This window comes from Mus caroli, chromosome 4, assembly GCF_900094665.2.
Source record: "Mus caroli chromosome 4, CAROLI_EIJ_v1.1, whole genome shotgun sequence".
Taxonomy (NCBI): Eukaryota; Metazoa; Chordata; class Mammalia; order Rodentia; family Muridae; genus Mus; species Mus caroli.
The window spans coordinates 28,608,440-28,636,348 of record NC_034573.1 but is presented as its reverse complement, the minus strand read 5'-3'; the positions used below and the strand labels follow the sequence as shown (position 1 = coordinate 28,636,348).

General features: G+C 39.2%; 1 protein-coding gene across 1 annotated transcript in view; it reads left to right on the top strand.

The window, feature by feature from the left end:
* Window positions 1-14,748: 14,748 nt before the first annotated feature.
* Window positions 14,749-27,909, top strand: part of Spaca1 (sperm acrosome associated 1) — a 17,291-nt gene continuing 4,130 nt past the window's right edge. The window contains exons 1-5 of the mRNA XM_021160881.1: window positions 14,749-15,073; window positions 20,472-20,528; window positions 22,815-22,916; window positions 23,901-24,007; window positions 25,418-25,553. Coding sequence (XP_021016540.1) covers window positions 14,839-15,073; window positions 20,472-20,528; window positions 22,815-22,916; window positions 23,901-24,007; window positions 25,418-25,553 — 637 coding nt within the window. The 5' untranslated portion in view covers window positions 14,749-14,838. The remainder of the gene's footprint in view (window positions 15,074-20,471; window positions 20,529-22,814; window positions 22,917-23,900; window positions 24,008-25,417; window positions 25,554-27,909) is intronic.

The window sequence follows — 27,909 nt, the reverse complement described above, 5'->3', positions numbered from 1 at the left end:
AATCATAAGGAAATGCTGCTTGTTAGCTTGCTGACAGGATGCTTATTAGTCAGTTTTACACAGCCCAGGATAGCCTGCTAAGGATGACCTCACCCTCAGCAGGCTGGACATTCATGCACCAACCAATAAGACAATCTCCACTCTTTTGATTATTTTTTTTATTGAAGTCTATTTTATCAGATATTAAAATGGCTACACTGCACTGGCTTGCTTCTTAGGTCCATCTGCTTGGAATATCTTTTTTCCATCCTCCACTCTGAGGTGATATCTATCTTTGATATTAAGGTGTGTTTCTTAGATGCAGCAGAAGGCTTGATGGATGGATCCTGTTTTCTCATCCCTTTTGTTAGTCTGTATCTTTTTATTGAGCAATTGAGACAGTTGGTGTTGAGAGTTGTCAATGAGTGGTATTTGTTGGTTCCTGTTATTTTGTTGTGGAATATCTTATATTTTTCAATCTCTTTTGACTTGCTGGTCTGGGATTATTTATTTCTTGGATGTGGTTAACCTCTTTATTCTAAAAGTTTCCATTAGCATCTTCCTGTAGGGCTGTAGACAGATAATTGCTTGAATATGGTTTTATCATGGAATGTCTTTTTTCTCCATCATGACTGAAAAATTTTCTGGGTATTATAGCTTGGACTGGCATCTGCGGTTGTGGAACATATGTCTAGGCCTTTCTGACTTTTAGTGTCTCCATTAACAATTCAAGTGTTATTCTAATAGACCTGCCCTTATGTATTACTTGGTCTTTTCCCTTGCAACTTTTAATATTCTTTCTTTGTTCTGTACATTTAATGTTTTTAAACAAATAGTATCCCGAGCTTTTGTTCCCACCGGCAGAAACATACTCAGGACAACCGGAATCTTCTGCGGCAAAGCTTTATTGCTTACTTCTCAGGAAGACCCCGACCCCAGAAAATGGAGTCGCTTATATAGCCCTCAGCCATGACGTTTCAGCACCTGATGTGGCGTGACTGCTCCTGATTCGTTGCTCGCCCATCACCCCACTATTATGCCCCGAGAATGGGCAGTGACTAGGAGTGAGTTCACTCTCACACTTGCGCACAAGGCTTGTTTACTAGTTAGGCACAGCGGAGGCCAGCGCCATCTTATAATGGTGATTGCTCGTGGCACGCACGGCTCTCCACAGCAAGTGCTCACGGCACAGCTCTCCACAAAATAGCAGCTTACGCTGGCAAAGAAGGAGAGTAAAAGGAGCATACTTCCAATGCTTGTGAGAGTGCAAACTTGTAAAACCACTATGAAAATCAAGCAGTGGTTCCTCAGGAAGATGGAATTTGATTTACCTCAAGATCCACCTATACCACTCTCAGGCACATACACAAAATATGCTTCATGATCCCCACAAAGACGCTTGCTCAACCATGTTTATTGCTTCTTTAATCATTATAGCTAAAATTGAAAACAACTTATAGATGATCCTTAATGGATGAATGAATAAAGAAAATGTGGTACATTTCTACAATAGGATATTAGTCATTGAAAAGATGAACTCATGAAGTTTATAGGTAAACAGATGAGAATAGAAAAAATCATCCTCAGTGATATAACACAGATAGAAAGACAAATATGGTATGTATTCATTTATATGTGGATATTAGCTGTTAAGACAATGGAAATCAAGGTACAGTCCATAGAATCACAGAGTTTAAGTATAGAGTCTAGTGGGGACAAATAGATCTCCTTAGGAAAGGAAAATGCATAGATAGTTAAGGGGGCTGGCTAGAACCAGGATATCAAGTGGGGAGAGAAGAGGGAGAGAGTAATGAGAAAAATAATATGGGAAGACACAGCTGTAAGTAAGTAGGGATCATTTGATGACTAGTATGGGAACCTAATACAGTACTAGTTTCCTAAAATGCATACCTATAAGAACATTCTACATTCCACAGACCTAGAGAGGTTAAATAATAAGGAAGTAATGTGGGGGCTAGGGTGATTCAAGGATCTCCCTGAGAAGGGGAAATAGAATGGATCTCATGAGTGGTGGCAGGGAGGAGTCTAGGAACAGGAGGGATCAGGTGAGGGTCATGTGGGGAGTCACTACTGGGAGAGATGACTGAAGTTGGGGAACATTTGGAGGGGTGAGGTAGAAACCTAGTGTAATGGAAACGCAATGGAATCTATGAGGATAACACTAGTGAAGTCTTCTAGTAATGGGGGACATGGAGCCTGAATCAGCCATCCTCTGGAACTAGGAAAGGATTCCAGTTGAGGGATTGGAGTACTAACGTAGTCATAAACCCTCTGTCCTACAATTTGTCATGTCTGCATGATGTGCTGGGACTGGTGCCTAGCATAACTGTCATCAAAGAGACCAGAGATATTTCATCCACCAACTGATGGGAATAGATAAAAAGTTCAACAACCAAATCTTAAGCAAAGCTCAAGGAGTCCTGTGGAAGAAAGAGTACAAGGATTGGAGGCATTGTAGGAGCCAGAGGGGTTAAGGGCACCACAAGAACATAGCCCACAGAATCGATTGACTTGGCCTCAAGTGGGCTTACAAAGATCAGGGAGGCTATCTGGGTCTTATCTAGGTCCTTTGTACCTGTTATTCATGTGAGATTCCTAACAGTAGGAGCAGGGACTATTTTTTTTTAATAAATTATCTTCTTTTCTTTTATTGGAGAATTACATAGTTTTCCCTCCATTGCGTAGGATTTTTATAGACATAAAACTCTGAGTCAACATTTTTTTCTTTCAGCATTTGAAAAATTGTCATTTACCCTGGGCAGGGACTATTTTTATATCTGACTTCTTACTTGTCTTTGGGACAAACCATTTTTCTCCTACTAGGTTGCCTTGTCCAGCCTTAATGTAAGAATATATGCCTTGCTTTATGGTAGCTTGTTATGCTGTATTTGGTTGATGTCCCTGGAAGGCCTGCTTTTGTTCTCAAGGGGATTTGGGGAGATTGGTAGAAGGGGAGTGTCGTAGTCAGGGTTTTTATTCCTGCACAAACATCATGACCAAGAAGCAAGTTGGGGAGGAAAGGGCTTATTCAGCTTACACTTCCATACTGTTGTTCATCACCAAGGAAGTCAGGACTGGAACTCAAGCAAGTCAGAAAGCAGGAGCAGATGCAGAAGCCGTGGAGGGATGTTCTTTACTGGCTTGCTATGCCTGGCTTGCTCAGCCTGCTCTCTTTTAGAACCAAGACTCCCAGCCCAGAGATGGCACCACCCACAAAGGGACCTCCCACCTTGATCACTAATTGAGAAAATGCCTTGCAGCTGGATCTCGTGGAGGCATTTCCCCAACTCAAGCTCCTTTCTCTGTGATAACTCCAGCCTGTGCCATGTTGACATAAAACTAGCCAGTGTAGGGAGAGACTAGGTGAAGGAGAGGGAGGAGAAATTATACTCAGGGTGTAATATATAAGAGAAGAATAAATTTTAAAAATTTCTATTCATGAGAAAAAAAGGTGATCTACATGAAATTGTCAAATAATGGGGAAAAGGAGCCTCAACTGTACATCTTTTGTCACTAAATGAAGCTTCTAGTACCAGGATTGTGTTACATGTAGTTTAGTTGTTAGATAAAGGAGTCCCATGATAGATAGATAGATAGATAGATAGATAGATAGATAGATAGATAGATAGATAGATAGATAGATAGATAGATGGAATTCTCCATAAGCTTATGGCAAGACTTTATTGCTGCAGACAATGCCTACATAATTCTTGAATGTGGAGAAGTCAAGAGTGTGACTTTATAGAGCCTTCATCCCTACTAGATAGTATTTTTGGTACTAAAAGGTACTCTGCACACTACCAAAGGAGAAACATAAACATCAGACTAGCTACAAAGTCTTTAACCTACAATGGTGTCCTACCTGCAAGATACACTAGTGCAATGGTGAGACCAAACACTACTGCTCTACTAAACGAACACAGCAATGACTCCTAATAAGTTTCTTCTACTCATAGATTAGAGCCTTGTTCAGCTAACATCAGAGAAATGTCCTCCTACAGTAGATGTGAACAAATACAGAGACCCATAGCTAAACAACATATAGAAAATGAGATACCTTAGAACACTCAGCCCTACAGGGATGTCTCCGTCAAATTTGTCCACCCAGAGCTCAGAGAGCCCTGTGGAAGAGGAGGCAAAAAGAATGCAAGAGTTAGAGGGGGTGAAGGACACCATGGGAACACAGTCTTCTTCTTCTTTTTTTTCATTAAGAATATCTTTTAATTGGATATTTTATTTATTTACATTTCCAATGTTATCCCCTTTCCTGGATTTCCATCTGCAAACTCCCTATCCTGTTCTCACTTCCTCTGCTTCTATGAGGGTTCTCCCTTACCCACTCAACTACTCCCTCCTCACCACCCTGGCATTTGCTACACTGGGGAATTCATTGAGCCTTCACAGGACCAAGGGCCTCTCCTCCCATTGAAGCCAGATAAGGCCATCCTCTGCTACATATGTGTCTGAGCCATGAGTCCCTCCATGTGTACTCCTTGGTTGGTAATTGCATCTTTGGGAGCTCTGGAGGTTCTGGTTGGTTGATGTTGTTGTTCTTACTATGGGGTTGCAAACCCCTTCAGCTCTTTCAGTCCTTTCCCTAACTCCTCCAGTGGGGTCCTCATTCTTAATTCAATAGTTGGCTGTGTGCATCCACATTTGTATTTTTCAGGTTCTAGCAGAGCCTTTCAGGAAACAGCAATATCATACTCCTGTCAGCAGGCACTTCCTAGCATCTGCCATAGTGTCTGAACTTGGTGTCTATATATGGGATAGATACCCAGGTGGGACAATCTCTGGATGGCCTTTCCTTCAGTTTCTGCTCCACATTTCATCCCCTGTATTTCTTTTAGACAGGAGCAATTCTGGGATAAATATTCTTCTAAGCACTACAGGACCAAAACACATGAGAGCTCACAGAGGCTGAGGCAGCACCCACTTGGCCTGCCTGGATTTGTACCTGATAGGGTCCTAGAGCTGAAAGTAGAACTGGACACACTCCCCATCTCTAACAAAGAAACTATTCCAATTTGTAACCATTTCCAAGTGAAATTTTAGTTTTGCCCAAGGAAGTCTCCCTAGGTAAACAAACTACACGGAAGAGTAGGCCCAATGGCCAGCAATAGATGGCCAACAGCAAATGAACTCAATGGCTTCTTTGGAGAGAAGTTTCTGGTTCCATAATATTGTGCCAGAGACTTTTCTTTTTCTCTGTATTTTTAACTTACTGTTTTTACAAACAAACAAACAAACAAACAAAAAACAAAAACAAAACAAACAAACAAAAACAACCAAAAGCATTTTTGTCTAGTTTTGGCCTTACAAGACCTTTCCATACATATATTCCAGATTCTGGTTTTGTTTCTTGACCGTGCAAGGGAGTAAGTAGATCTTGGTGTTTGTGCCTTGGTCTTTCTGTGCCTTTTCTTGGCTCCTTTCTTTCTGTTTGCTTGTTTTGTCCTATTCTGATGTGTTTGTTTTGTTGTATTGTCTTTTTCATCCTTCTATTGCTGTGAAGAGACACCATGACCAAGACAACTCTCATGAAAGAAAACATTTAACTGGGGAAAAACCTCAAAGTCTACCCCCAGTGACAACACTTCCTCCAATAAAGCCACACCACCTAAATCTTTCTAATCCTTTCAAATAGTGCCACTCTGTGCTGACTAAGCATGCAAATATATGAGCCTATGTCGGCCTTTCTTATTCATACCACCATACTTACCATATTTTATTATTATTCTTTAGAAGCCTGTTTGTTCTCTGAGATATAGAAAGGAGATAAATCCACACAGGAAGGGATGTAGGGAGGTACTGGGAGGAATAGAGGGTGGGGAAATTATAATCAAGATATATTAAATAAAATATCCATTTTTAATAAAAGAAAAATAAAGCTATGTGTGAAATATCATTTTATTTAAAAAGGAAAAGGCAATCCCCCACAGATATTTTCACTGACTAATCTGACTTTGATAATATTTCCATCTAGTTGTTCATCCCAAATAATTCTAGGCTGTGTCATATTGACAAATAAAATTAACTACAACAGATGGAATGGATGGGGTGAAGTAGATAGAGCAGTCTGGGGCCTTACCTGCTAGAATTGTGGCAGGGGAAGGCAAGGTGAGTAGAGTGAACTGTGTGATAAAGCCAGAGCTATAAACTAGCGATGGCATTCGAATGACTGCTATCTGGGGTCCACAGGCCAGAGCAGAGTCAACACTTCCAGGATCTCTGGCTAACGCCCAACCTTTATGTACTGGTGGCTTCACTTAGGTAGTGTATACATTCCAAGGCTGCGTACCTAACATGGGGTAGAGTTTCTTGCCTAGCAATGGCAAGGCTATAGGTTCTATTACTGGTATACTGGGTCAATCGTCATTGCTATAAGGAAACAAACAAAACAAGACAGAAAGCTTCTTGTGTAAGTTTACTACTCATGATAATAGTTATGCCTTTTACTCTACAAGAGTGACATTTGTTATACAAGTAACATAATGTAGTTGCTATTGTAGATGTAATTTTTATATCTTTCAGAGTCATTTTTAGGTCTGTTTGGGTAGCTGTTTATGTACTATGTTATTAACATTTCCTTGAATTGGGGTATATGAGACCTCTGCTTCAAAAGATTAGTATCTTGAGGAAAAGAAATACTAAAATTGATTGTGAAACACTCAACAATTTGCCTGACACAGTGCAACAGAATTTTTTAAAAATTCTATTTGAAGCCACATTTAAAAAAAATTTCTTCTCAACATCATTAAAAGAAAAAAATGATTATTTCATTTAGCCATGAAATAAAGGTCCTTACTTCTCAAGAACATTTTAAAATTCCACACTGTGACATCCTGCACAAAATTCTCAAGAGCCATAACACTTTATAATAGTTTACTTTATAAAAAAGAATCCCAGAGATGCCATGCCAATGCATTTTTTTAATACTGGCCATTTAGAAGCTCTTTGGGTTTTCAAACCTTTGAGAGAAAAAATTAAATAACAATTTGCACTTTTGTTATAAACAAGTGGCCATGAAAGAATCTATTACTACTATCTTGCTATTAGTCTGCCTAGACTGGAATTACAAATGTTACAAAATCCAGTTCACACCTTGTTGCACAAGCACCTTGTAGAATGTGACTTTTCATCCTATGCTACAGGAATTTAAATAGTGAACATCAAATCATTACTATCTCTGTAACTTTTCAAAACTCTAGTAACAACAAGCTCTAACATGGCACTTACTATATACAATCAGAATTGGAACCAAATTTAAAAACACTATGGTAGCTGGAGTCCCATTGCCCTTCCAGTCTGTACCTCAACCTGTACCTGTGGCAGATCAGCATGCCCTCATCCTACCCCACAGGCCTGCCTGTCTCCCATGAGGACTGCTCTAATTAGGGACACAGGAGGCCTGCTCTAACCCAGGACACACAGCTCCACCTGCCTCCAGGAAGGTCTGCTCCAATCCAGGACACCCAGTCCAGTTAACAACAGAGACAACCAGATGGTAAAAGGCAATCTAAGTAACATAATTAACAGAAGCCAATACAATTTGGTACCACAAGCACACAACTCTCCTGCTATAGTAAGCCCTGGACACCCTAACACACCTAAATAGGCAAGATTCTGACATTAAATCCCATCACGTGAAGATGATTTATACCTTAAAGAGGTTATAAATAGTTTCCTTTAAAAGGTATAGAAAAATACAGTCAAACAGGTAGAAGTCCTTAAAGAGGAAAGAAATAAATCTCATAAAGAAATACAGGAAAATACAATAAAACAGGTAAAGAAAATGAACAAAACATTTTAGGTCCAAACCCTAACAATGGAAATAGAAACAATAAAGAAATCACAAATGGAGACAACTCTGAAGATGGACCTAGGAAAGAGAACAGGAACTATAGAAACAAGGATTACCAACAGAATAAAAGAGATGAAAGAGAAAATCTCAGGCATTAAAATACCTAAGAAGATATTATCCATGACATTGGTCAATGAAAATGCCAAGTATAAAAGGTTCCTAACCCAAAACATCCAGGAAATTTGGAACACAATGAAAAGACCAAACTTGAGAATAACAGGCATAGAAGGGGGTGAAGATTCACAGTTCGAAGGGCCAGAAAACATCTTCAACACAATCACAGAAGAACACTTTCCTAACAGAAAGAAACAGATGGCTATAAACATAAAAGAAGCCTACAGAACACAAAATAGATTGGACCAGAAAAGAAAATCCTTCTGCCACATAATAATCAAAACAAGAAATGTATAGAACAAATAAAGAATATTAAAACCTGTAAGGGGAAAAGGCCAAGTAACATATAAAGGCAAAACTACCAGAATTATACCTGACATCTCAACAGAGACTCTAAAAGGCAGAAGATCCTGGACAGATGTCTTGTAGACCCTAAGAGACGACAGATGCCAGCCCAGACTATTATATCAAGTAAAACTCAATCACCATAGATGGAGAAACAAGATATTCCATGACAAAACTAAATTTAAATATTGTCTTTCTACTAATCCAGCCCTATAGCAGATACTAGAAGGAAAACTCATACACAAGGAGGGTAACTACACCCACGAAAACACAAGAAATTAGTCATCTCACAACAAACCCAAAAGAAAGGAATCACACAAACATAATACCACCTCCAACAACAAAACTAGTATGAATCAATAATCCTTGTTCTTTTATATCTGTCAACAGCAATGGACTCAGCTCCCCAATAAAAAGACATAGGCTGACAGATTGGATATGGAAACAGGATCCAGCATTTTGCTGCATAGAAGAAACACACCTCAGTGACAAAGACAGACAGTACCTCAGAGTAAAAGGCTGGATAAAGTTTTCCAAGGAAATGATCCTAAGAAACAAGCTGGAGTAGCCATTCAAATACCCAATAAAATAGATTTTCAACCAAAGTTATCAAAAGAGATGGGGAATGACACTTCATACTCATTAAAGAAAAAATCTACTAAGAGGATGTCTCAATTCTGAACATTTATGCCCCAAATGCAAGGATGCCCACATCTATAAAAGAAACTTTAGTAAAGCTCAAAACACACATTGAACGTCACACAATAATAGTGGGAGACTTCAACACTCCATTCTCACCAATAGACATATCATGGAAACAGAAACTAAACAGAGACACAGTGCTAACAAAAGTTATGAACCAAATGGATTTGACAGATCTCTACAGAACATTTCACCTTAAAACAAAAGAATATACCTTCTCAGCACCTTATGTTACCTTCTTTAAAATTGACCATATAATCACAAACAAAACAAGCCTCAACAGATACAAGAAGATTGAAATAATCTCATGCATTCTTTCAAATCACAATGGACTAAGGCTGGACTGCAATAACAACAAAAACAACAGAAGCCCACTTACTCATGGAAGCTCAACACCTCTCTACTCAATGATAACTTGGGCAGGGAAGAAAGAAAGAAAGAAATTAAAGATTTTCTAGAATTTAATGAAAATAAAGACATACCACTTCCAAACTTATGGGACACAATGAAAGCAGCGTTAAGAGGAAAATTTACAGCACCAAGTGCCTTCATAAAGATATTGGGGATATCCTACACTAGCAATTTAGCATCATACCTGAAAGCACTAGAACAAAAAAGAAACAAGCACACTTAAGAGGAGTAGACAGCAGGAAATAATCAAGCTTGGGGTTGAAATCAATCAATTAGAAACAAAGAGAATGATACAAATAATCAAGAAAACCAAGAGCTGGTCCTTTGAGAAAATTAGCAAGATAGACAAACCCTTAGCCAAATTACCTAAAGGACACAGAGACAGTATCCAAATTAACAAAATCAGAAATGAAAAGGGAGATATAAAAACAGAAGATGAGGAAATTAAAAAATAATCACAACCTACTACAAAAGCCTATACTCAAGAAAACTAGAAAAACTACATAAAATAGATGATTTTCTAGACAAATAACACATACCAAAGTTAAGTCAAGATCAGGTAAACTAAACAGTCCCTAAATCCATAAGGAAATAGTAGCAGTCATTAAGTCTCCAACCAAGAAAGGCCCCGGGGTCAGTTGACTTTAGTGCAGACAGAATTCTATCAGAGCTTCAGAGAAGACCCAATACCAATACTCTTCAAACTATTCCACAAAATAGAAACAAAAGGAACTGGCTGTCTACATTCTAATCCATTCTATGAAGCCACAGTTACTCTTATACCTAAACCACACAAAGACCCAACAAAGAAAGAGAATAAGAATTTTGCTTATGAATATCAATGCAAAAAATACTCAAAATTCTCACAAACTGAATCCAAGAACACATGAAAAGTATCATTCTTCACGATCTATTAGGCTTCATTACAGGGGTGCAGGGATGATTCAACATATGGAAATCCACAAACATAATCCACTATATAAACAAACTCAGGAAAAAAACCCACATGGTCATCTCATTCGATGTTAAAAACGCCTTTGACAAAATTCAATATCCTTTCATGTTAAAAGTCTTGGAGAAGAGATCAGGAATTCAAGGCACAGAGTTAAACATAACAAAAGCAATATACAGCCAACCAATAGCCAACATCAAATTAAATGAAGAGAAACTTGAAGCAATCACTAAAATCAGGGACAAGACAAGGCTGCCCAGTCTATTCCTATTTATTCAACGTAGTACTAGAAGTTATAAGTAGAACAACTAGACAACAAAAGTAGGTCAAAGGGACACAAATCGGAAAAAAGGAAGTCAAGGTATCACTATTTGTAGATGATATGATAGCATACATAAGGGACCCAAAATTCTATCAGAGAACTCCTACAGCTGAAAACCAACTTCGGCAAAGTGGCTGGATATAAAATTAACTCAAACAAATAAGTAGCCTTCCTCTTTACAAAGGATAAACAGGCCAAGAAAGAAATTAAAGAAAGAATGCCCTTCACAATAGTCACAAATAATATAAAACACCTTGCTGTAATTCTAACCAAACAAGTGAAAGATTTGTGTGACAAGAACTTCAAGTCCCTGAAGAAAGAAATTGAAGAAGACCTCAGAAGAGGAAAGGTCTCCCATGCTCACAGATTGGCAGGATTAGCATAATAAAAATGGTTATCTTAACAAAAGCAATCTACAGATTCAATGCAATTCTCATCAAAATTCCAACTCAATTCTTCATAGTCATGGAAAGATCAATTCTCAACTTCATGTGGAATAACAAAAACCCAGGATAGCAAAAACAATTCTCAACACTAAAAGGACTTCTGAGGGAATCGCCATCCTTGACCTCAAGCTGTACTACAGAGTAATAGTGATTAAAAACTGCATAATATTGGTACAGAGACAGGCCAATGAATGGAATAGAACTGAATACACAGCTATAAACCCACAAATCTATGAACACTTGATCTTCAACAAAGAAGCTAAACTCGTACAGTGGAAAAAAGAAAGCATCTTCAACAAATAGTGCTGTTCTAACTGTCTGTCTACATGTAGAAGAATGCAAATTGATCCATTTTTATCTCCTTGTACAATGTTCAAGTCCAAGTGGATCAAGAACCTCCACATAAAACCAGATACACTGAATCTAATAGAAGAGAACATGAGAAAGGGCCTTGAACACATTGGCACAGGGGAAATCTTGAACAGATCACCAATGGCTCAAGCTTTAAGATCAACGACTGGCAAATAGGACCTCATGAAACTGAAAATCTTCTCTAAAACAAAGGACACAGTTAATAATACAAAATGGCAACATACAATTGGGAAAAGATCTTTACTAATCCTACATTTGATAGAGGACTAATATCCAAAACATACAAAGAACTTAAGAAATTAGACTTCAGAAAATCAAATAACCCAAAATGGGTTAAAATGGGGTACAGAAATTGTGGTTCTTTACACAATGGAATACTATTTATGTATTAAAAACAAGGACATCATGAATTTTGCAGGCAAATGAATGGAACTAGAAAAATATGTTCCTGAGTGAACCACTGCAGACCCAATGGACATGCATGGTTTTTATTCACTGATAAATGGATATTGACCAAAAAGTACAGAATAGCCATGATTCACCCAACAGACTCTGTGAAGTTAAACAAGAAGGAAGACCCAAGTGAGGATCCTTAAATCACACTTAAAAGGGTGAACAAAATAATGATGGGAGGCAGAGGAAGGGAGGGACCTGGATGAGAGAGGGGAAGGGAAGAGGAATGGAGGGGGATGGGGAGATGAGACAGGATAGAGGCACAGATGTCCAGGAGACTGAATAGAAATATGCAGCTGAGGGTAGGGGTAGGGATGAGGAGAACCTCTAGAAAGTCCCAGAGACTTGGGATGGGGGAAGCTATCAGGACTCAATGTAGGTGAACTTAGACAAAATGCCCAACAGTGGGGATATGCAACCTTCACACCACTTCCAGTGGTCAGACAAGATCATCATTGGAGGCATGATAACACCATTCCACTTACAAAACTTTTGACCCAAAATTGTTCCTGTCTAAAAGAAATGAAGGGATTAAAAACAGCAGAGATTGAAGAATTGGCTGACCAGTGACTGACCCAATTTGGGATCCATCCCATGGGTGGGTACCAATCTCTGACACTACTACTGATGCTATGATGTACTTGCAGACAGGAACCTAGTATGGCTGCCCTCTGAGAGGCCCTACCAATAGCTAACTGTGACAGATGCAGATACTTAACAGCCAACCGTTGGACCGAGGTCCAACTCTATGGAAGAGTTAGGTGAAGGATTGAAGGAGCTGAAGGGAATGGCAATCCCATAGGAAGAACAACAGGGTCTAGTAATCTGGACCCCTAGGAGCTCCCAGAGACTGAGTCACCAACCAAAGATGATACATGGACTGGTCCTAGACGCCCCCCCCCCAACATATGTAGTAGAGGGAAGCCTTGTCTGGCCTCAGTTGGAGAGGATATGCCTAATCCTGTAGACACTTGTTGCCCTGGGGAGGGGGGTACACAGGGGAGCACCCTCTCACAGGTGAAGGAGAGAAGGCGTGGTGGACAGGAACAGGGGACATCATTTAGAATGCTAATAAATAAAATAATAAAAAACCCTAAACCACTATTGTAGTTTGAATGAAAATGGCCCACATAGGCCCATAGGGAGTGACACTATGAAGAGCTATGGCCTTGTTGGGGTAGATATGGTCTTTTGGAGGAAGCATGTCAGTGGAGTATGTGCTTTGAGGTCTCAGAAGCTCAAGCCAGACCTAGTGGCTCACTGTCTCTTCCTGTTGCCTGTGGATCTAGATACAGAACTCTCAGCTCCCTCTCCAGCACATCTGCTTGCATGACACCATGCTTCCCACCATGATGAAAATGGACTAAACCTCTGAATTGTAAGTCAGCCCTAATTAAACATTTTCCTTTTTAAGAATTGCTGTGGTCATGGTGTGTCTTCACAATAAGAAGCCTCTAAGACACATAGCAACCCTAATTTTTGTCAGTCAATGAACTTTCAATTTGTAGTCACTGCACTAAGTATGTCTTGGGATCACAGGAATCACTCTGCATTTCCGAGTGCTGCTTGTGAGACCCAGCTTTGCTGGGTGCTCTTGAGTTTGACAATCTGACGAGTTCTCAGTCTCCTGGCCCAATAATGAGTGATTCAGAATACAATGATTTCTAAGTCACTTCCTGACTCAAAAATCCCTGTTTCTATTCCCAAGAAGAAATATAAATTAAAGACCAGAGAAAACATCACCAGTATAAGGAATGCAATTGAATATCACTCCATTCCTGTGACAAGAAAGTGTACGTTGATACTGAATGAGGTGGTGGGAAATTATAAACTCTAAGATCTTCAACTGATTGAAGTACAAATAGTAAGGTAATAGTTTTGGCTTCTAGTCTGACTCAACTTTAGGGAAAGATCTTATCTAGCAGAAGAGATTCTAATTTAAATCAGTATAGGGATCTGTGGAGCCATTATGAGACTAACCTACTAGGGTCTGATCACTGATCTCTGAAGCCATCTGAAGATGAATTTTTCAAATCATCAAACTTGGAGGAGATCTAATATTTTTAAGACAACCGGATTTTTTTTATATCTCTTTGAAAGTTGAGTCCCACTAGGTGTTTAAAAATGCAATGAAACATAAAGTTGTTTCCTTCCCTGGAGCTAACAAAGTGGACAGTATAAAAATGTAAACGCATGATTGAGCCCATTCGCCAAATTCTCAGCAACAGCTTCCCTGCATACTCTGTGTGCAGACTGCCCTCACCTGTAGTCATAAATCCAGCCCAATGCAACATACTTTAAAAAAGACTGCAATCAGCCCAAGTCAGATGTTAAGAATAGGGTATTTTGGAACCAAGTCCCATGAAGTGTGCACATATTCTAGTTCTGAATACCTACGCCGAGGAAATAGAAAACAAGACAAAACAAAGTACAAAAAGTAATGTCTTAGAAGAAAGGAAGCAAGATGTCCAAGGTCGTTGGCAGGCCAGGGGATTAACAAAACAGTTAACCCAAGCAACTGACATCAGGTACAGGTGGCTTCAGCAAAGGGGGCAAGGGTGACCTTCCAACATGCTAGTTTAGGAAGTGAGGGCTGGCCAGAAAGGGCACCGGAAGTCCCGCCCTTGTCCTCCCCCCTCCTCTCCCCCCTTCCCGCCCACATGAGTTCCTGTTGTCCCCTCCAGCACCCTGGCTGTTGAAGTCTGGGCTTCGAATGGGGTGACGCGCGGTGACGCCTCAATGGTTGCCAGACACGGTGGGGTTCGCAGCGCAGCGCCTTCTGGCCACTGTTCGAAGCAGCCTCTCCTCCAGAGCCGGGGCTGCGACTGTGCGTTGGGCAGCCGTGAGGCCGAGAAGCATGCGCACCAGGGGCGCAGGCTGCCCCGCTGGGCTGCTGGCCATCGGATGGCTGATCCTGGTGGGCCTGCAGGCCTCGCAGGCATCGAATGTCACCTCCAGCGGCGGCGTCCAGGAACCCGGCGTGGCCCGCGAGGGCGAGAGTGAGAGCGAGAGCGAGAGCGAGGAGGAGGCTGAGAACGAAGGCGAAGTGCCTGAGTCCGAAACCACGGGCGAGGCCGAGGCCGAGGAAGAGGGTAGGGCAGTGAGTGACTCCTTGGGCATGGGAGGCCCTGAAGAGGCCAGAAGCCCATCCTTTTGTAGAAAAGAATTACCTGTGCCATCTTCTGTAGAGTTTTCTGGCATTCACATCAGCACCATGTTTACCCACTTTGTGCATCTTAAGGCCTGTAAAAACAAAGTGCTAATGCCGAAGGCTCTGGGAAAATAAGCGCAAATTAGAAATTGCTACAGAAATATTTTAGTTTTTCTTTGAAGAAGGAAACCACATTTTTAAGAAAGGAAGCAACCTCTCACTATGAGGAATCATGTGTGTGTGTGTTTTGTGTTTTTTTACTCTGCAGTCATCTTCCCATAGTAGGTGGGTGGTGGTTCTATTTTTCAAGGTCCAAAATGGTTGACATCCTTGTCCCTACCTGTTCTTGATAGGGGAACTTAGGGAAGTCAGATTCCTTTTTACTGTGACACACACACGTAAATGATATGCTGACAAAATTGTCCCAGTGTTTCCATAATCTTGGTGGAGCCCTCAGCACCCTGACAGCAGGCAGTGCAGTGTTTATTCTTCAAAGGATAGTGGCATCAGAAAACAAAAGGACCCAAATAAAGACATTGTTAGATTATGTGTTAACAAACCCATGTTTGGTTCCATAAACATGGCTTATTCTCCTAGCTCATTAAACAAGAGAACCTTATAAGCAGTTGTACATATTCCTGAGTAACTCTCATGTCAATGGCAATTTGGCAGACTTTTGAAGGAGGATGGTTCCCTACCTGCAACAATGACTCAGCTGACATTGTCTCAATGTCTTTTGTCTTTCTCATCTCTTCTCAATCTGTACATATAGTGTGAGTGATCACAGATAGTGACTCTCAGCATCAGAAAGAAATTGAGGTTGTTGGGGATCCTGCATTGGCAACATTACAGAGATCTTGAAGAACTCCCTGACTTTGAAAACATGAGGAAGAAAGGTCTACAGAAGAGACTGTCCTAAGCATTGCTTCTGTTCTTTGAACAGTTTAGTATTAAACTGATCAAAGGAAAATTCGAGCTGTAAAGTGCTATATAATACTTGAGCCATCCTCTAGGACTGGATGTGTAATCCTTTGCAATCAAATTCAAAAGTTAAATGCACATATTCTTTTCTTCAGTTTCTACATCAGTGGACTTTTGAAAATTCATGCAGCCTCTGAAATTGTAGATATACCGTGTCATGCCTAAGTGCTTTTGGCTGGAGAGTTCAAAACTGGAAGCAGAGGCAATACACATGAACTCTGCAGCTCTTTGGGAAATTTGCATGATCCTTGTAGCCCTGGTGGACCTGTAAAAATTGTCATCATCTACTAGCTAGTATATATTTTTTCTTCCTTTTCTTTCTTTTTACTTTTAAGTTGGCTTCAAGTTGTTTACAAAAGTAAAGGGTAGCAGGAAAAAAAGGGTAGGAAGCTTTCATAAAAATTTCAGTCTTCTAATCCCCCTAATTTTTGCATGTCCTACCTTTAGAGCACTCAAACCTGGGAAAATAATTTGAACGCACCTAAATTCTCAACTGTTATGCATAAAATTGGAATGTATCCATCATGTAAATTCAATACCAGCATCTCTAATAGAGTTTAGTTCATCATTATTGTGGTTCTTTTACACTATTGTCGAAACACAATACTTACAAAAAATATGAAAGGCATGCTTTTCTTTGGAGAAAAATGCCATTTTGCTGCATAGTTGCAAAGCATTTTCATTTTTATATTTGTAAACAATTGGGAGATTAGTCAATGCGCTTTAATCATGTTAACATCATCTATTTTCTTTTGAGTTCCCACATAGAGATGTACTGTCAAATCTTACCAAGTTAATTTAATGTATGAAAATGAAAAAGGAAGTAGAACTGTCCCTTGTGCTTTTAGAAAAGCAAGAGGGTTCAAGTTTTACAGCAGAATATTTTAGGAGAAAACTCTTTCTCTTGGAAGATGTAGCATGTGTCTTCTTCATCTTTAGAAACTCCGTATCTACTTAAGTTAGAGAAAATCCAGGCTATTCATCCAAGATGCTGTGTATCACTGAGGTTCTGATTGTATAACTAACTAGACCTTTACCACTTCTATTGCTGTCTCTCTCTATTATTTAGTCTGTTAATTTCAAAAGGTTTTATCTGTTCATTTTCCCCTTGGCCATGATCAAGCAGGAACAAAAGGTACAGAACAGGGGAAAAAACAACACTTTTCAAACTTTAACTTTGTTCATTTCTGGTGAACTCTACTGACTGTTCCCTAGAAACAGACTACATGGGGGTCTGTCTAGACTACCCCACATTCCTGGAAGATAGTCAGGCAGTGAGGGGGAAAAAGATGGGCAGAGATGTTCACTTCTTAGCTTTGCTTTATTTCATAATTGCTTGTCTCTCTAGGTAATCCCAGTCAGTCTTCAATTTGATCCTTTTGGTTTTTTAAACCTAGTTGGAGATACCTGATGACTAATGATGAAATAACAGTGCTTCCAGATAAAAGGAAGCAGAGTAGGTTAGATCAATTTAGCTTCTCCTTTATGTGCTTTATAAACACTCTGTGTCAATACGCTCTTAGGCTTATTAAAGGGTCCCATAGACATATATAGAAAATTATAAAATGAGTTTCACTCTATAAAAATACAACTGTGGTTGTGCCTGGTGGCACAGGTCTATATACCAACTATTTTAGAGTCTGGGGCAGGAGTATTGTAAATTGAAGGTCAACTTGTCATGCAAAGTGAATTCAAAGCCATCCTATATAACATAATGAAACCTTTCTTAAAAGCAAAATGAGAAGTAGGGGCAAAGCTACAGCTCAGGTTAGAAAACTGACCTAGCGTTGAGACTCCAGGTTCATGCCCAGTAGTGCAATAAAAAGAAAGTAAAAAATATGTCCTTCAGTTGAAGAAAGGATAAGAGCCCTGAGATAGCAACCTTGACAAGCCTCCTCTCCTCAAAGCAACAGTTTGAGGGTTCCGGTTTCACCATGGTGAGTGCCAGCAGTCACATTGTGCAGTAGAGTGCTTACCTGCAGGCTGTGGACCAGGCTCTAGGAGGCTCTAGGAATCCTTGCTACAGTCTTCCTCTTTCTAAACTCACTGCTGAGGTTACTGGTGGTTTTTACTCTTTCTTCTCTCATGACAACTACACATAGGAATTTTGGAAAGTTGAGATTTCAACCTCTAGGACTTTAATTTCATCTGAGGTTTCATTTGGTTAGAGTTGGCTGATCTTCAGCCCTGCCCCTTTCACATGCAAATGTCTCATCAGGCACAGTCTCGGGACCCCAGATTCAGTCTGCATGTTACCCAGGTCCTTTTTACAGGTTATTAATAACATGTTGAGGAAGACACAGGCCTTTGACACATCATTCCTTTTACATTGACACCAACCAATTAACTAGCATCGGTGGCTCTTACTGTTTTCTTATTTGCTACATTGTTATAGCATTCTCCTGAGTTACACTTGTAGGATTTCTAATTTTTAAATGGACACTCAGTACATCAAAAAATATGAAAGTTGAAAGAATCTTTGGATATTGTCTGGCTCCCATCTCCTTGTCTTTTTCTCCCTCTGAGGAAACTCAAATAAGAAGGAACTTTGTATTTTCCCAGAGTAACATAGGTAGTGAATAATAGAGCTGACTGACAGATGGTATTGATGGCTCAGAAGTCATTCTTTTATATAGGATTTTATGCCCAGGGTCCAGTTTTTACCTTATGCCTCAATATGCCAACCAGAAGTTTTCAGGCATTCCAAGTATTAAAATGTCAATTCAAATTGATCATCGTGATAGTTTAAATCATTTAACAAAGTCAATGTTAATTTAATTACACATATCAAATGCCTGCTCTGGATTCACAGTACTGTATTTGATGCTAGCAAATACAGGACAGAGTGAAAAGCCTGTGAAGCTTAATGTTTTACAGTATTGAAAACAGAAAAAATTAGGAATCTGAAATTAATAACTACAAAATGAGTGTGAATTGGGTTTACTATTGTGTCTTCAGTGGATACACAGTCCTAAGCAATTTATGCGTTGCTTTCATAATCTATTCAGTGTTAACTATCAAGTGAGATAGGCTTTGCAGTTTTTTGTTTTGTTTTTGTGTTTGTTTGTTTTTTGAGACAGGGTTTCTCTGTATAGCCCTGGCTGTCCTGGAACTCACTTTGTAGACCAGGCTGGCCTGGAACTCAGAAATTCGCCTGCCTCTGCCTCTCGAGTGCTAGGATTAAAGGTGTGTGCCACCATGCCCGGCGGCTTTGCAGTTTTTACAAAGGGCTAATTGGGTCTGACAGACTTAAATTGCTTCCCTCAAATTCACGCAGCTAATAAGTGGTGGAAGCTGCATTTTGGACTTCCAGTTGGATATGCTTCCTGTGTGATTTATTGCCTGAAGAGCCAGTGCTTTTTAACATTCTCCTTTAGCAGCCTGTTGTATATTTTTTTATGTTGCGATTTGAGTCTTAATTTGTGTTTTTGAAGTCTTGGTTACATCTGTAACTATAGGAACTCATGGTAAACTTAAGAATGATTAGGAAAATGGAAATGTCCTAGCATGGTAGCTCATACCTAGAATCCTAGAGAAGCTGAGACAAGAGGATCACTTTGTTCAAGGCCAGCAGTGCTAGACAACAAGATTCCACCCCAAAACACCACAAAAGGAAAGTAAATGTGATTTAGAACCAAGACAACTGCACTTCTCAAATAATTATATATTCAAATAATTACACATACATACACATACCTATACTATATATTATATATGTGTATATATGTGTGTGTATATATGTGTATATGCGTATATGTATATATGTCCATACACACACACACACATATATATAGATATATCCATACTAAATAAAGCATTGTAGATTGAAATATTAGAAACATCAAAATTTGCCATCCAAACCTGCAAAATGAATGAAATTTATTTGTTTATAATTTTAGTGCATACTTGATGTGAGGACTTATGTGGAGATATAAATTGCTCTGTATTACAATTTATTTTTTTCCTTCTTTATAGAAAATAGAGAAGGAAATGTTTCCTAAGGTCAAAGACTGTTGTGTGTATATTTTGTTACACCTTTGCAGTTGGATTTTAATTAACTGTGTATTAGCTAGTCAAGAAGAAAAGCTTTGTGTTATATATGAGATTCAAAGGCAAATGTAGTTATTTCTAACTTAATGAATGCTCTTAAAGGTTTAGGATTCATTTGATTTACAATGGTGATATCTAAATTTATGCAAGGAGCAACTTTACTTTCCTGGTTTTAATAGAACATTAAAAAAAAAAAATCTGTTGACCACAGGACAGTTACTCGACCCCTTTCTTTACCTCACAAGGAAGGTGCTTCTCACTTCTAAAGTTTTCATGTGACTAAATAATGTTTTTAACTTTATTTTTAGTTCAGAACAGAACAATAGTCAAAGAAGTAGAATTCGGAATGTGCACAGTCACGTGTGGTAAGTAGCACAGACCAAAGGAGCAGTAAATGCTGACTTGAAAGGTTAAATGCCAAGTATTTGTAATTTCTATACTTCTTATACGTTCCTCACGTCTCACTGCTTTCTATGCCTACTATAATTTTACACACAACACTTAAGTATTTGCTTTAAAGGAGGGTGTATTTTAGGTTTGGGGTATTTTTTGCATAGAAACTAGCATCACTAAACTAAAATTCTGCTTCACAGATGTTCAAAGATGGGAGATCTTCAGTGGATCTAGCAGATGCATTCCCACACTATTTTGGCAACCTTGCCAAGAAATAGGCTTCTTTGTAATAGACAATTACAAATACTCTGGTTCTCTAGCTTGCAAGTCATATTTTGGAAAAAGGAGGTGTTATTTTGTGAGATGAGTAATGGTGAAGGAACATGACACTGTCTATTCCATAAATAGAAATTTTAAACAAAATATCATATGTAGGATTGGGATCCAGGCTACATGTGCTATATAGACCACTGGTTCTCAAACAGCTACCCTAAATGTGTTAGAGCAGATTGTTGGGCTGACCGAGTTCCTAACAACCTGGGAGTGTGGATAGGTGTAAGAGTCTGTAGTTTGGATCAGTTCACAGGGAAGCTGCTCGTGCTAATGTTGGAAGTCCTCTGGGTTCTATACCCATCGCCTGGAATCAGCATGATGAGAAGACAGTAGATGATTAACAAATGAAATTGTTTCTCCTCAGAAGAATCTAACTCACAGCCGTGATGAGATTCTAGTCTGTACACATCTACGTCAGACTCCGTTCTAGGTGAAATATTTGATAAAATAATTACCAAAACTGACAGGTTTTTCTTTAATGTGTGTGCTAAAAATATGCATAACATGAAATGTTCTGTTTACCCACTTTCTGGTAAACAACTCAGTGGCCCTAGCGTGTCCACATCAGCACTATCTGCAGAACATTTTCAGTACCCCAGGTTAAACCCCTATTCCCAGCAGGCAGCAGCTTTCCATACACCCCTCCTCCTTGTTCTTGGCAGGCATTTTTTCTAATGCAGTTTAAAACAGAGTTCTGGTCGTAGCCTTGTAGTGATAATTAAAATGACAGTAATTGTTATAAAACAGCCCAAGTTCTCAGTTGTAATTTACCTGTTTTGTTGTTGCTGCTGCTTGAGAATTTTCCACAGCAGAGTGATTTTTACAACTTTAGTAATCTTTCAGCTTTCCCTCTCATGGTCTTGTGGAGTCAGTTCACTTCATTAACCCTCAAAGGGGTGACATCACCAAGGAGCTTGTTAGAAACGTAGGTTTCAGACGTTTTCAAGACTGGGTTCACATGTTTATAAAGCTCTCCGGATGACTTGTATGCATGGACTCATAAATTTGTAAGCCACCTGTCATCTTCAGCCTTTCCTTTCTGTAAACTGAGCTTATGATTAACACCTTGTTAGGGGCTAAAGAGGGGGCTCTAGCAGACCAGAAGATGAAGTTAGACTGCCCAGACTATTGCATTGTTCATTACAGGATGGAACTAGAAACCACTGACTCTAGGATCAGCTAGTAACTGTTTGATTTCTTATTAAAGTGTGTGACAGTTTCATAAGGAGTGTCTTGCTGGTGTGCTTAATAGTTTATCCCATCTATACTTAAGACAGAGACTTTGTCAATACAGCTATTAAAAAGCAGCATGTAAAATATGATTTTGGAATTTTTCTCAGAAGCTTAAACCCCAACTCTGAAAATTTCCATGATCAGATAAATGTTTGTAAACCTATGTATTATTTCAAATGTGATTTTATTGGCTTTAGGAAGCATATTTTATGTACTCTAAAAAGGAAAAAAAAAGGTATCAGCTTAAAACATGCATTTATAAATAAGTTTTGATTTCAAAAATATTGAAATGTAGTATTTTTATATTTTAGTCAATGGAGAATTATGTATGATAGTATTAGAATACTGTAAGCTCCCCAAAACTTCTGTACTAAAGAGGTCCTTTTAACTGTATTGGAATATTTTCAAATGTACATGTGAGCATAGATCCTTTTTCTGATGGAAATAGAATAGCAACTATGCATCTTATGAGACATTCTTGAGGAAATACCATTTTAGGAAATCAGTGGAGCAGGGAGTCTACAGAAATCTATGTGTGTTGTCATCTCAAGCTTGGGGACTTAATTTTTAAAATTAAGAAAACATTCTCAAAACAAAACAAAATTTAACTAAAGAAAGCACAGACCAGAATGGGAGAAAAGAGCCATGGCAGCTACTTTTATGTGAACATTTGCTCATTTCTTTAACTAAAGGTGTTGGTATCAGAGAAGTAATTCTAACCAATGGATGCCCTGGAGGTGAATCCAAGTGTGTTGTTCGTGTGGAAGAATGCCGTGGACCTGTTGATTGTGGCTGTAAGTTGAATCCATATGTGCTGAAGGAGGGTTTGTGCTGGGAAAGTACCTTTAACCTCAACCAGTACTGAGTACAGGGAGACTCATCAGCTGATAAAAAGAAATAATAAAAAATTAAATTCCCCGTGTCTAGACAATCAGAGCTCTAAGTAGCTGCATTTGATTTACAGTTCAGTGATGTATAGACTGTGATATGCTGCTGTTTCACTGGGCCTGGGGTCTGTATTTGAGCCTGCCCTGAAGTGGAACATTTTTGATGCTATGGCCATGACATTTTATCTGTAGATTGGTTAACCTTAAACTTGGAACTTGGAGCTGTTCGTTTCATATCGGGCTTTTCTGACATTTAAACTTGTTTAATGAGGTTTCATAACCCTAAATTAGAAGCCATAGGCAGATCTCCAGGTTCAAAGTAACATATCACTAAGTTGAATGCCTTTTCCTTTGCCACCTTGTCCTGTATCCACATGAGAAGCTCTGGTGTCTGCTCTCCGGCTTCTTTTGGTGATGCCTCTATAATCAGACTCCCAATTACAAGATTCAGTGTCTTCAGCATCCAGTTGGTTTCTGCATCTGAGGATGACATTTTACAGCAGTGTTGCATATGAGAAAGGGTCCTCAGGCAGTGTAAAGTTTTCCTTACATTAAAACTATTTGCCACTGTAGGGACATAGGATTTGAGACCTGGATTCTAACCCGGCTTTTGTTATCTTCTCTGGGATCATCAGTAGATTCCATCATAACTTTGGATCTGTTTATTCAACTGGAAAAATTAGAAAGTTAGATTTTCAGAGCCAGTCTCTCATATTATGTACACACACACAGAGAGATGTGTATTATAGTATGCTCAGTGTCTTGATAGTGTATGTCTCCTGATCCTTGGTTACTGATATAATTAAAATTGTTTACTTAGAAAAAGAGTATGGCCATATAAAGCGGTTCTATGCCCAGTGGTATTGTCGATTTTTTTCTTCTTTTTTTCAGGGGGCAAACCAATTTCTGAAAATCTTGATAGTGCTAGACTATCATGTATTCATATATCTCCTGAAAATCGTTTCAAATATGTATGGAAGCTTCTAAAGCCAGACCAAGTAAGTATTCTGTGTATAAATAATCCCATATTTATAGTGGCTGATAATATTTGGTACCAAGTTCTGATGTTTTAAGAAAGCAATTTGAAAAATGGAGTTAAAAATCATACAACATTATTATACGATTGGAATTTGATTTTTTTGTCAGACTAAAAGTACATATATCTTAAGGTCATCTATAATCATAACTTAAACTCACACATTTTATGATATATTCTGTTTTGGAATCAAGATTCTTATTGGGTTATATAGGTATGGCATGATAAATAATAAATAACATTAATTAAAGGTGTTTTAAATGCCAGATTAACTGAGTGTTAGAGCTCACTTACACAAAATATAACAACTCTATAGACTTAATAATAAATTGTGTTGTTTTACAGAAGAGTAATTATTGTATAGAAAGTGTCTTAGTTTGCTTTTCTGTTGCTGTGATAAAACACTGATCAAAACCAACTTAGGGAGGAAATAGTTACTGAAACTGTCTTAGTCAGGGTTTCTATTTCTGCACAAACATCATGACCAAGAAGCAAGTTAGGGAAGAAAGCATTTATTCATTCAGCTTACACTTCCACATTGCTGTTCAACATCATAGGAAGTCAGGACTGGAACTCAAGCAGGTCAGGAAGCAGGAGCTGATGCAGAAGCCATGGAGGAATGTTCCTTACTGGCTTGCTTCCCCTGGCTTGCTCAGCTTGCTTTCTTATAGAACCCAGAGATGGCACCAACCACAAGGGGTCCTCCCCACTTGATCACTAATTGAGAAAATGCCTTACAGTTGGATCTCATGGAGGCATTTTCTCAACTGAAGCTCCTTTCTCTGAGATAACTCCAGTTTGTGTCAAGTTGACACAAAACCAGACAGTACAGAAGCTTACAGTTCCAAGTAACAGCTCAACACTGAGAGAAATCAACACAGGAGCCTGAGGAAGAACCATGAATACTTTCTCTACATGACTAACTCAGCCCACTTTCTTAACATCCCAAGACCACCTGCCCACAGTGACTCCACACACATTGATCTGGATCCTCTCACATCAGTCATCAATCAAGAAAATGTCCCTAGAGACTTGCCAACAGTTCAGTTAGATAGAGGCATTTTCTCAATTGACAATTTTTCTTGCCAGATGACCCTAGCTTGTGTCCAGCTGACAAACACTAACTAGCACAGAAAGTACTGCCATAGTCAACAGGTTGGAATTTGAAGTCTAGAGAATCTGATTCTAAATCATATATGTATAATTAATTACAGACTAGGATAAGAGCAACTCTCCTTTTGTTAGAGTGCTTCCTTCCCTTGGCAACCTATTGTGTTTGCTAATGATCTAGCAAGTCCTACTTGTCTTTCACTGTCTCGGTTGGCATTTAAGTGAACCCAGTTAAGACCATTCATACTTTCTTCTTTAATAGCAACCTGTTATACTGACAAATGACTCAGCAGTCCTGGAAATAACAAGAGAAGTTCGTCCTCTGGCTTTTGAGTGTGACACCTTGGATAATAATGAAATGATAGCATCTGTTAAATTCACCGTCTATACAACAAATGGTGAGTATCCAGTAGTGTCTTGCTTTGATTATACCCCAAACTTACATCCATGAACATCAAAACTCCCTAAAGGGCTTTTTAAAACACAGGTCTCTAGCGACACCACACTAGAGCTTCTGACTTAGTAGATCAATATGGATCTGGCACATAAATTACAGGAAGCTGTTTTTTTTTAAAAACCCAGTCGTGGAGCTAGAGATGGCTCAGCTAAGGGCACTGACTGCTCTTCCATAGATCCTGAGTACGATTTCCAGTACTCACATGGCAGCTCACAACCGTCTTTAATAGGATACAGTGCTCTCTTCTGGTGTGCAGACCTACATGCAAACAAAGCACTCATATACATCAGTAAATGAATCTTTAAGCAAGAGAGTTCACCATTAAAGAAAATAAAGCCTAGACCTTCAACTTGAAATATAGTAGTGCTTTATTTCTACTATGAAAACGAACATACACAAATGCGTTATCATGTATGGTTTCAGAAGAAAATATAATTAAGACTTAAAAAAAATCAGAGCACTTCTTTTTAGAGTTATCCATTTGAACTCTCTCTCTCTCTCTCTCTCTCTCTCTCTCTCTCTCTCTGTGTGTGTATGTGTGTGTGTGTGTGTGTGTGTGTGTGTGTGTGTGTGTATTGAAATAGGGTTTCTCTCGGTAGCCCTGACTATTCTGGAACTCACCAGACAAGGCTGACTTTGAACTCATCTGCTTGTCTCTGCTTCCTAAGTGCTGGTGTTAAAGGTGTGATGTGCTATCATGGCTGGCTTTAAATTATGTTTTTGATAATGCAGTGTTAAAGTTCTTGCTCTAGCTTTGAACATGACTTTGAGTACTAGAAATTGTTTTTTCCCGTGAAATTTAAATGTTCATTAAGTTTAACCTATGACATCTTCTATTTCCTCTAACTTAGTTTCTCTTAGCCATCTTTAATGTTCTCTTTGTTGGTAAGAGTATTTGGTCACAAGTTCTTATGAGAACTCACTTGTGTTAGAATTCTCTAGAGAGCAGAAATGGTAGCCTCAGTATTAGGGGGATTTATTAGAGTACTTTCCAGACTGTGGTTCAGATAGCCCAACAATGGCAGTGTCCCTGTGGAAGACCGAGAATCCATTAGTTGTTCAGCCCATGAAGCTGGATTCCTCAGCTGATCGTCCAACTAAATTGGAGTCTTAAAGAAATAGGTTCTAATACCAGCAGAGCCATGCCTCAGCATCAGGCTAGATGAAGCTGACAGCAAGAGTGAGGACAAGCAGACAAAAGAGTCCTTCTCCCATGTCATTTTATGTAGCCTGACACCAAGAAAACTCTCTCATAGCTGTGCTCACCTGCTTGGCTTTTAGTTGATTTTGGATGTAGTCAAGATGAGATCCAAATCAGCCATTATATCACTAAATATTCTAGAACTCTTATTCCCAGAGAAGTTTCTTTATGTATACATCTTCTAAAAGGGGTAGGTAACTTTAAGGGAGTATGTGCATTTCCTGAAACTAATTCCAAGTCTAAAAAGTTTTTCTTGCAATCTGGAAACCATCCACAGTGCCCTTTATTGAAATGAAAATCAGCTACAAAGGGTTTTAGAGAGCTATCTCTTCTGAGGCAATGTCAAATACAGAAGTGGATGTTCACAGTCAGCTATAGGATGGAACACAGAGCTCCCAATGGAGGAGCTAGAGAAAGTACCAAGGAGTTGAGGGGTCTGCAACCCTATAGGAGGAACAACAATATATGAACTAACCAGCACCCTCAGAGCTCATGTCTCTAGTTGCATATGTAGCAGAGGATGGCCTAGTTGGGCATCAATGGGAGGAGAGGTCCTTGGTCTTAGGAAGACCATATGCCCCCAGTACAGGGAAATGCCAGGACCAGGAAGCAGGAGTGGGTGGATTGGGGAGCAGGGCTGGGGGAGGGTATAGGGGTCTTTGGAAATAGCACTTGAAATGTAAATGAAGAAAATATCTAATTAAAAATAAAATAAAAAATAAATGTTTACTAGTTAAACTTTCTTTTTTTAATTTTAATTTTCTTTATTAGGTATTTTCCTCATTTACATTTCCAACGCTATCCCAAAAGTCCCCCATAACCTCCCCACCACTCCCCTATACACCCACTACCACTTCTTGGCCCTGGCATTTCCCTGTACTGAGGCATATAAAGTTTGCACAATCAATGGGCCTCTCTTTCCAATGATGGCCGACTAGGCCATCTTCTGATACATATACAGCTAGAGACACGAGCTCCAGGTGGGGTGGGGGGTAGTGGTTAGTTCATAATGTTGTTCTATCTATAGGGTTGCAGATCCCTTTAGCTCCTTGGGTACTTTCTCTAGCTCCTCCATTGGGGGCCCTGTGATCCATCC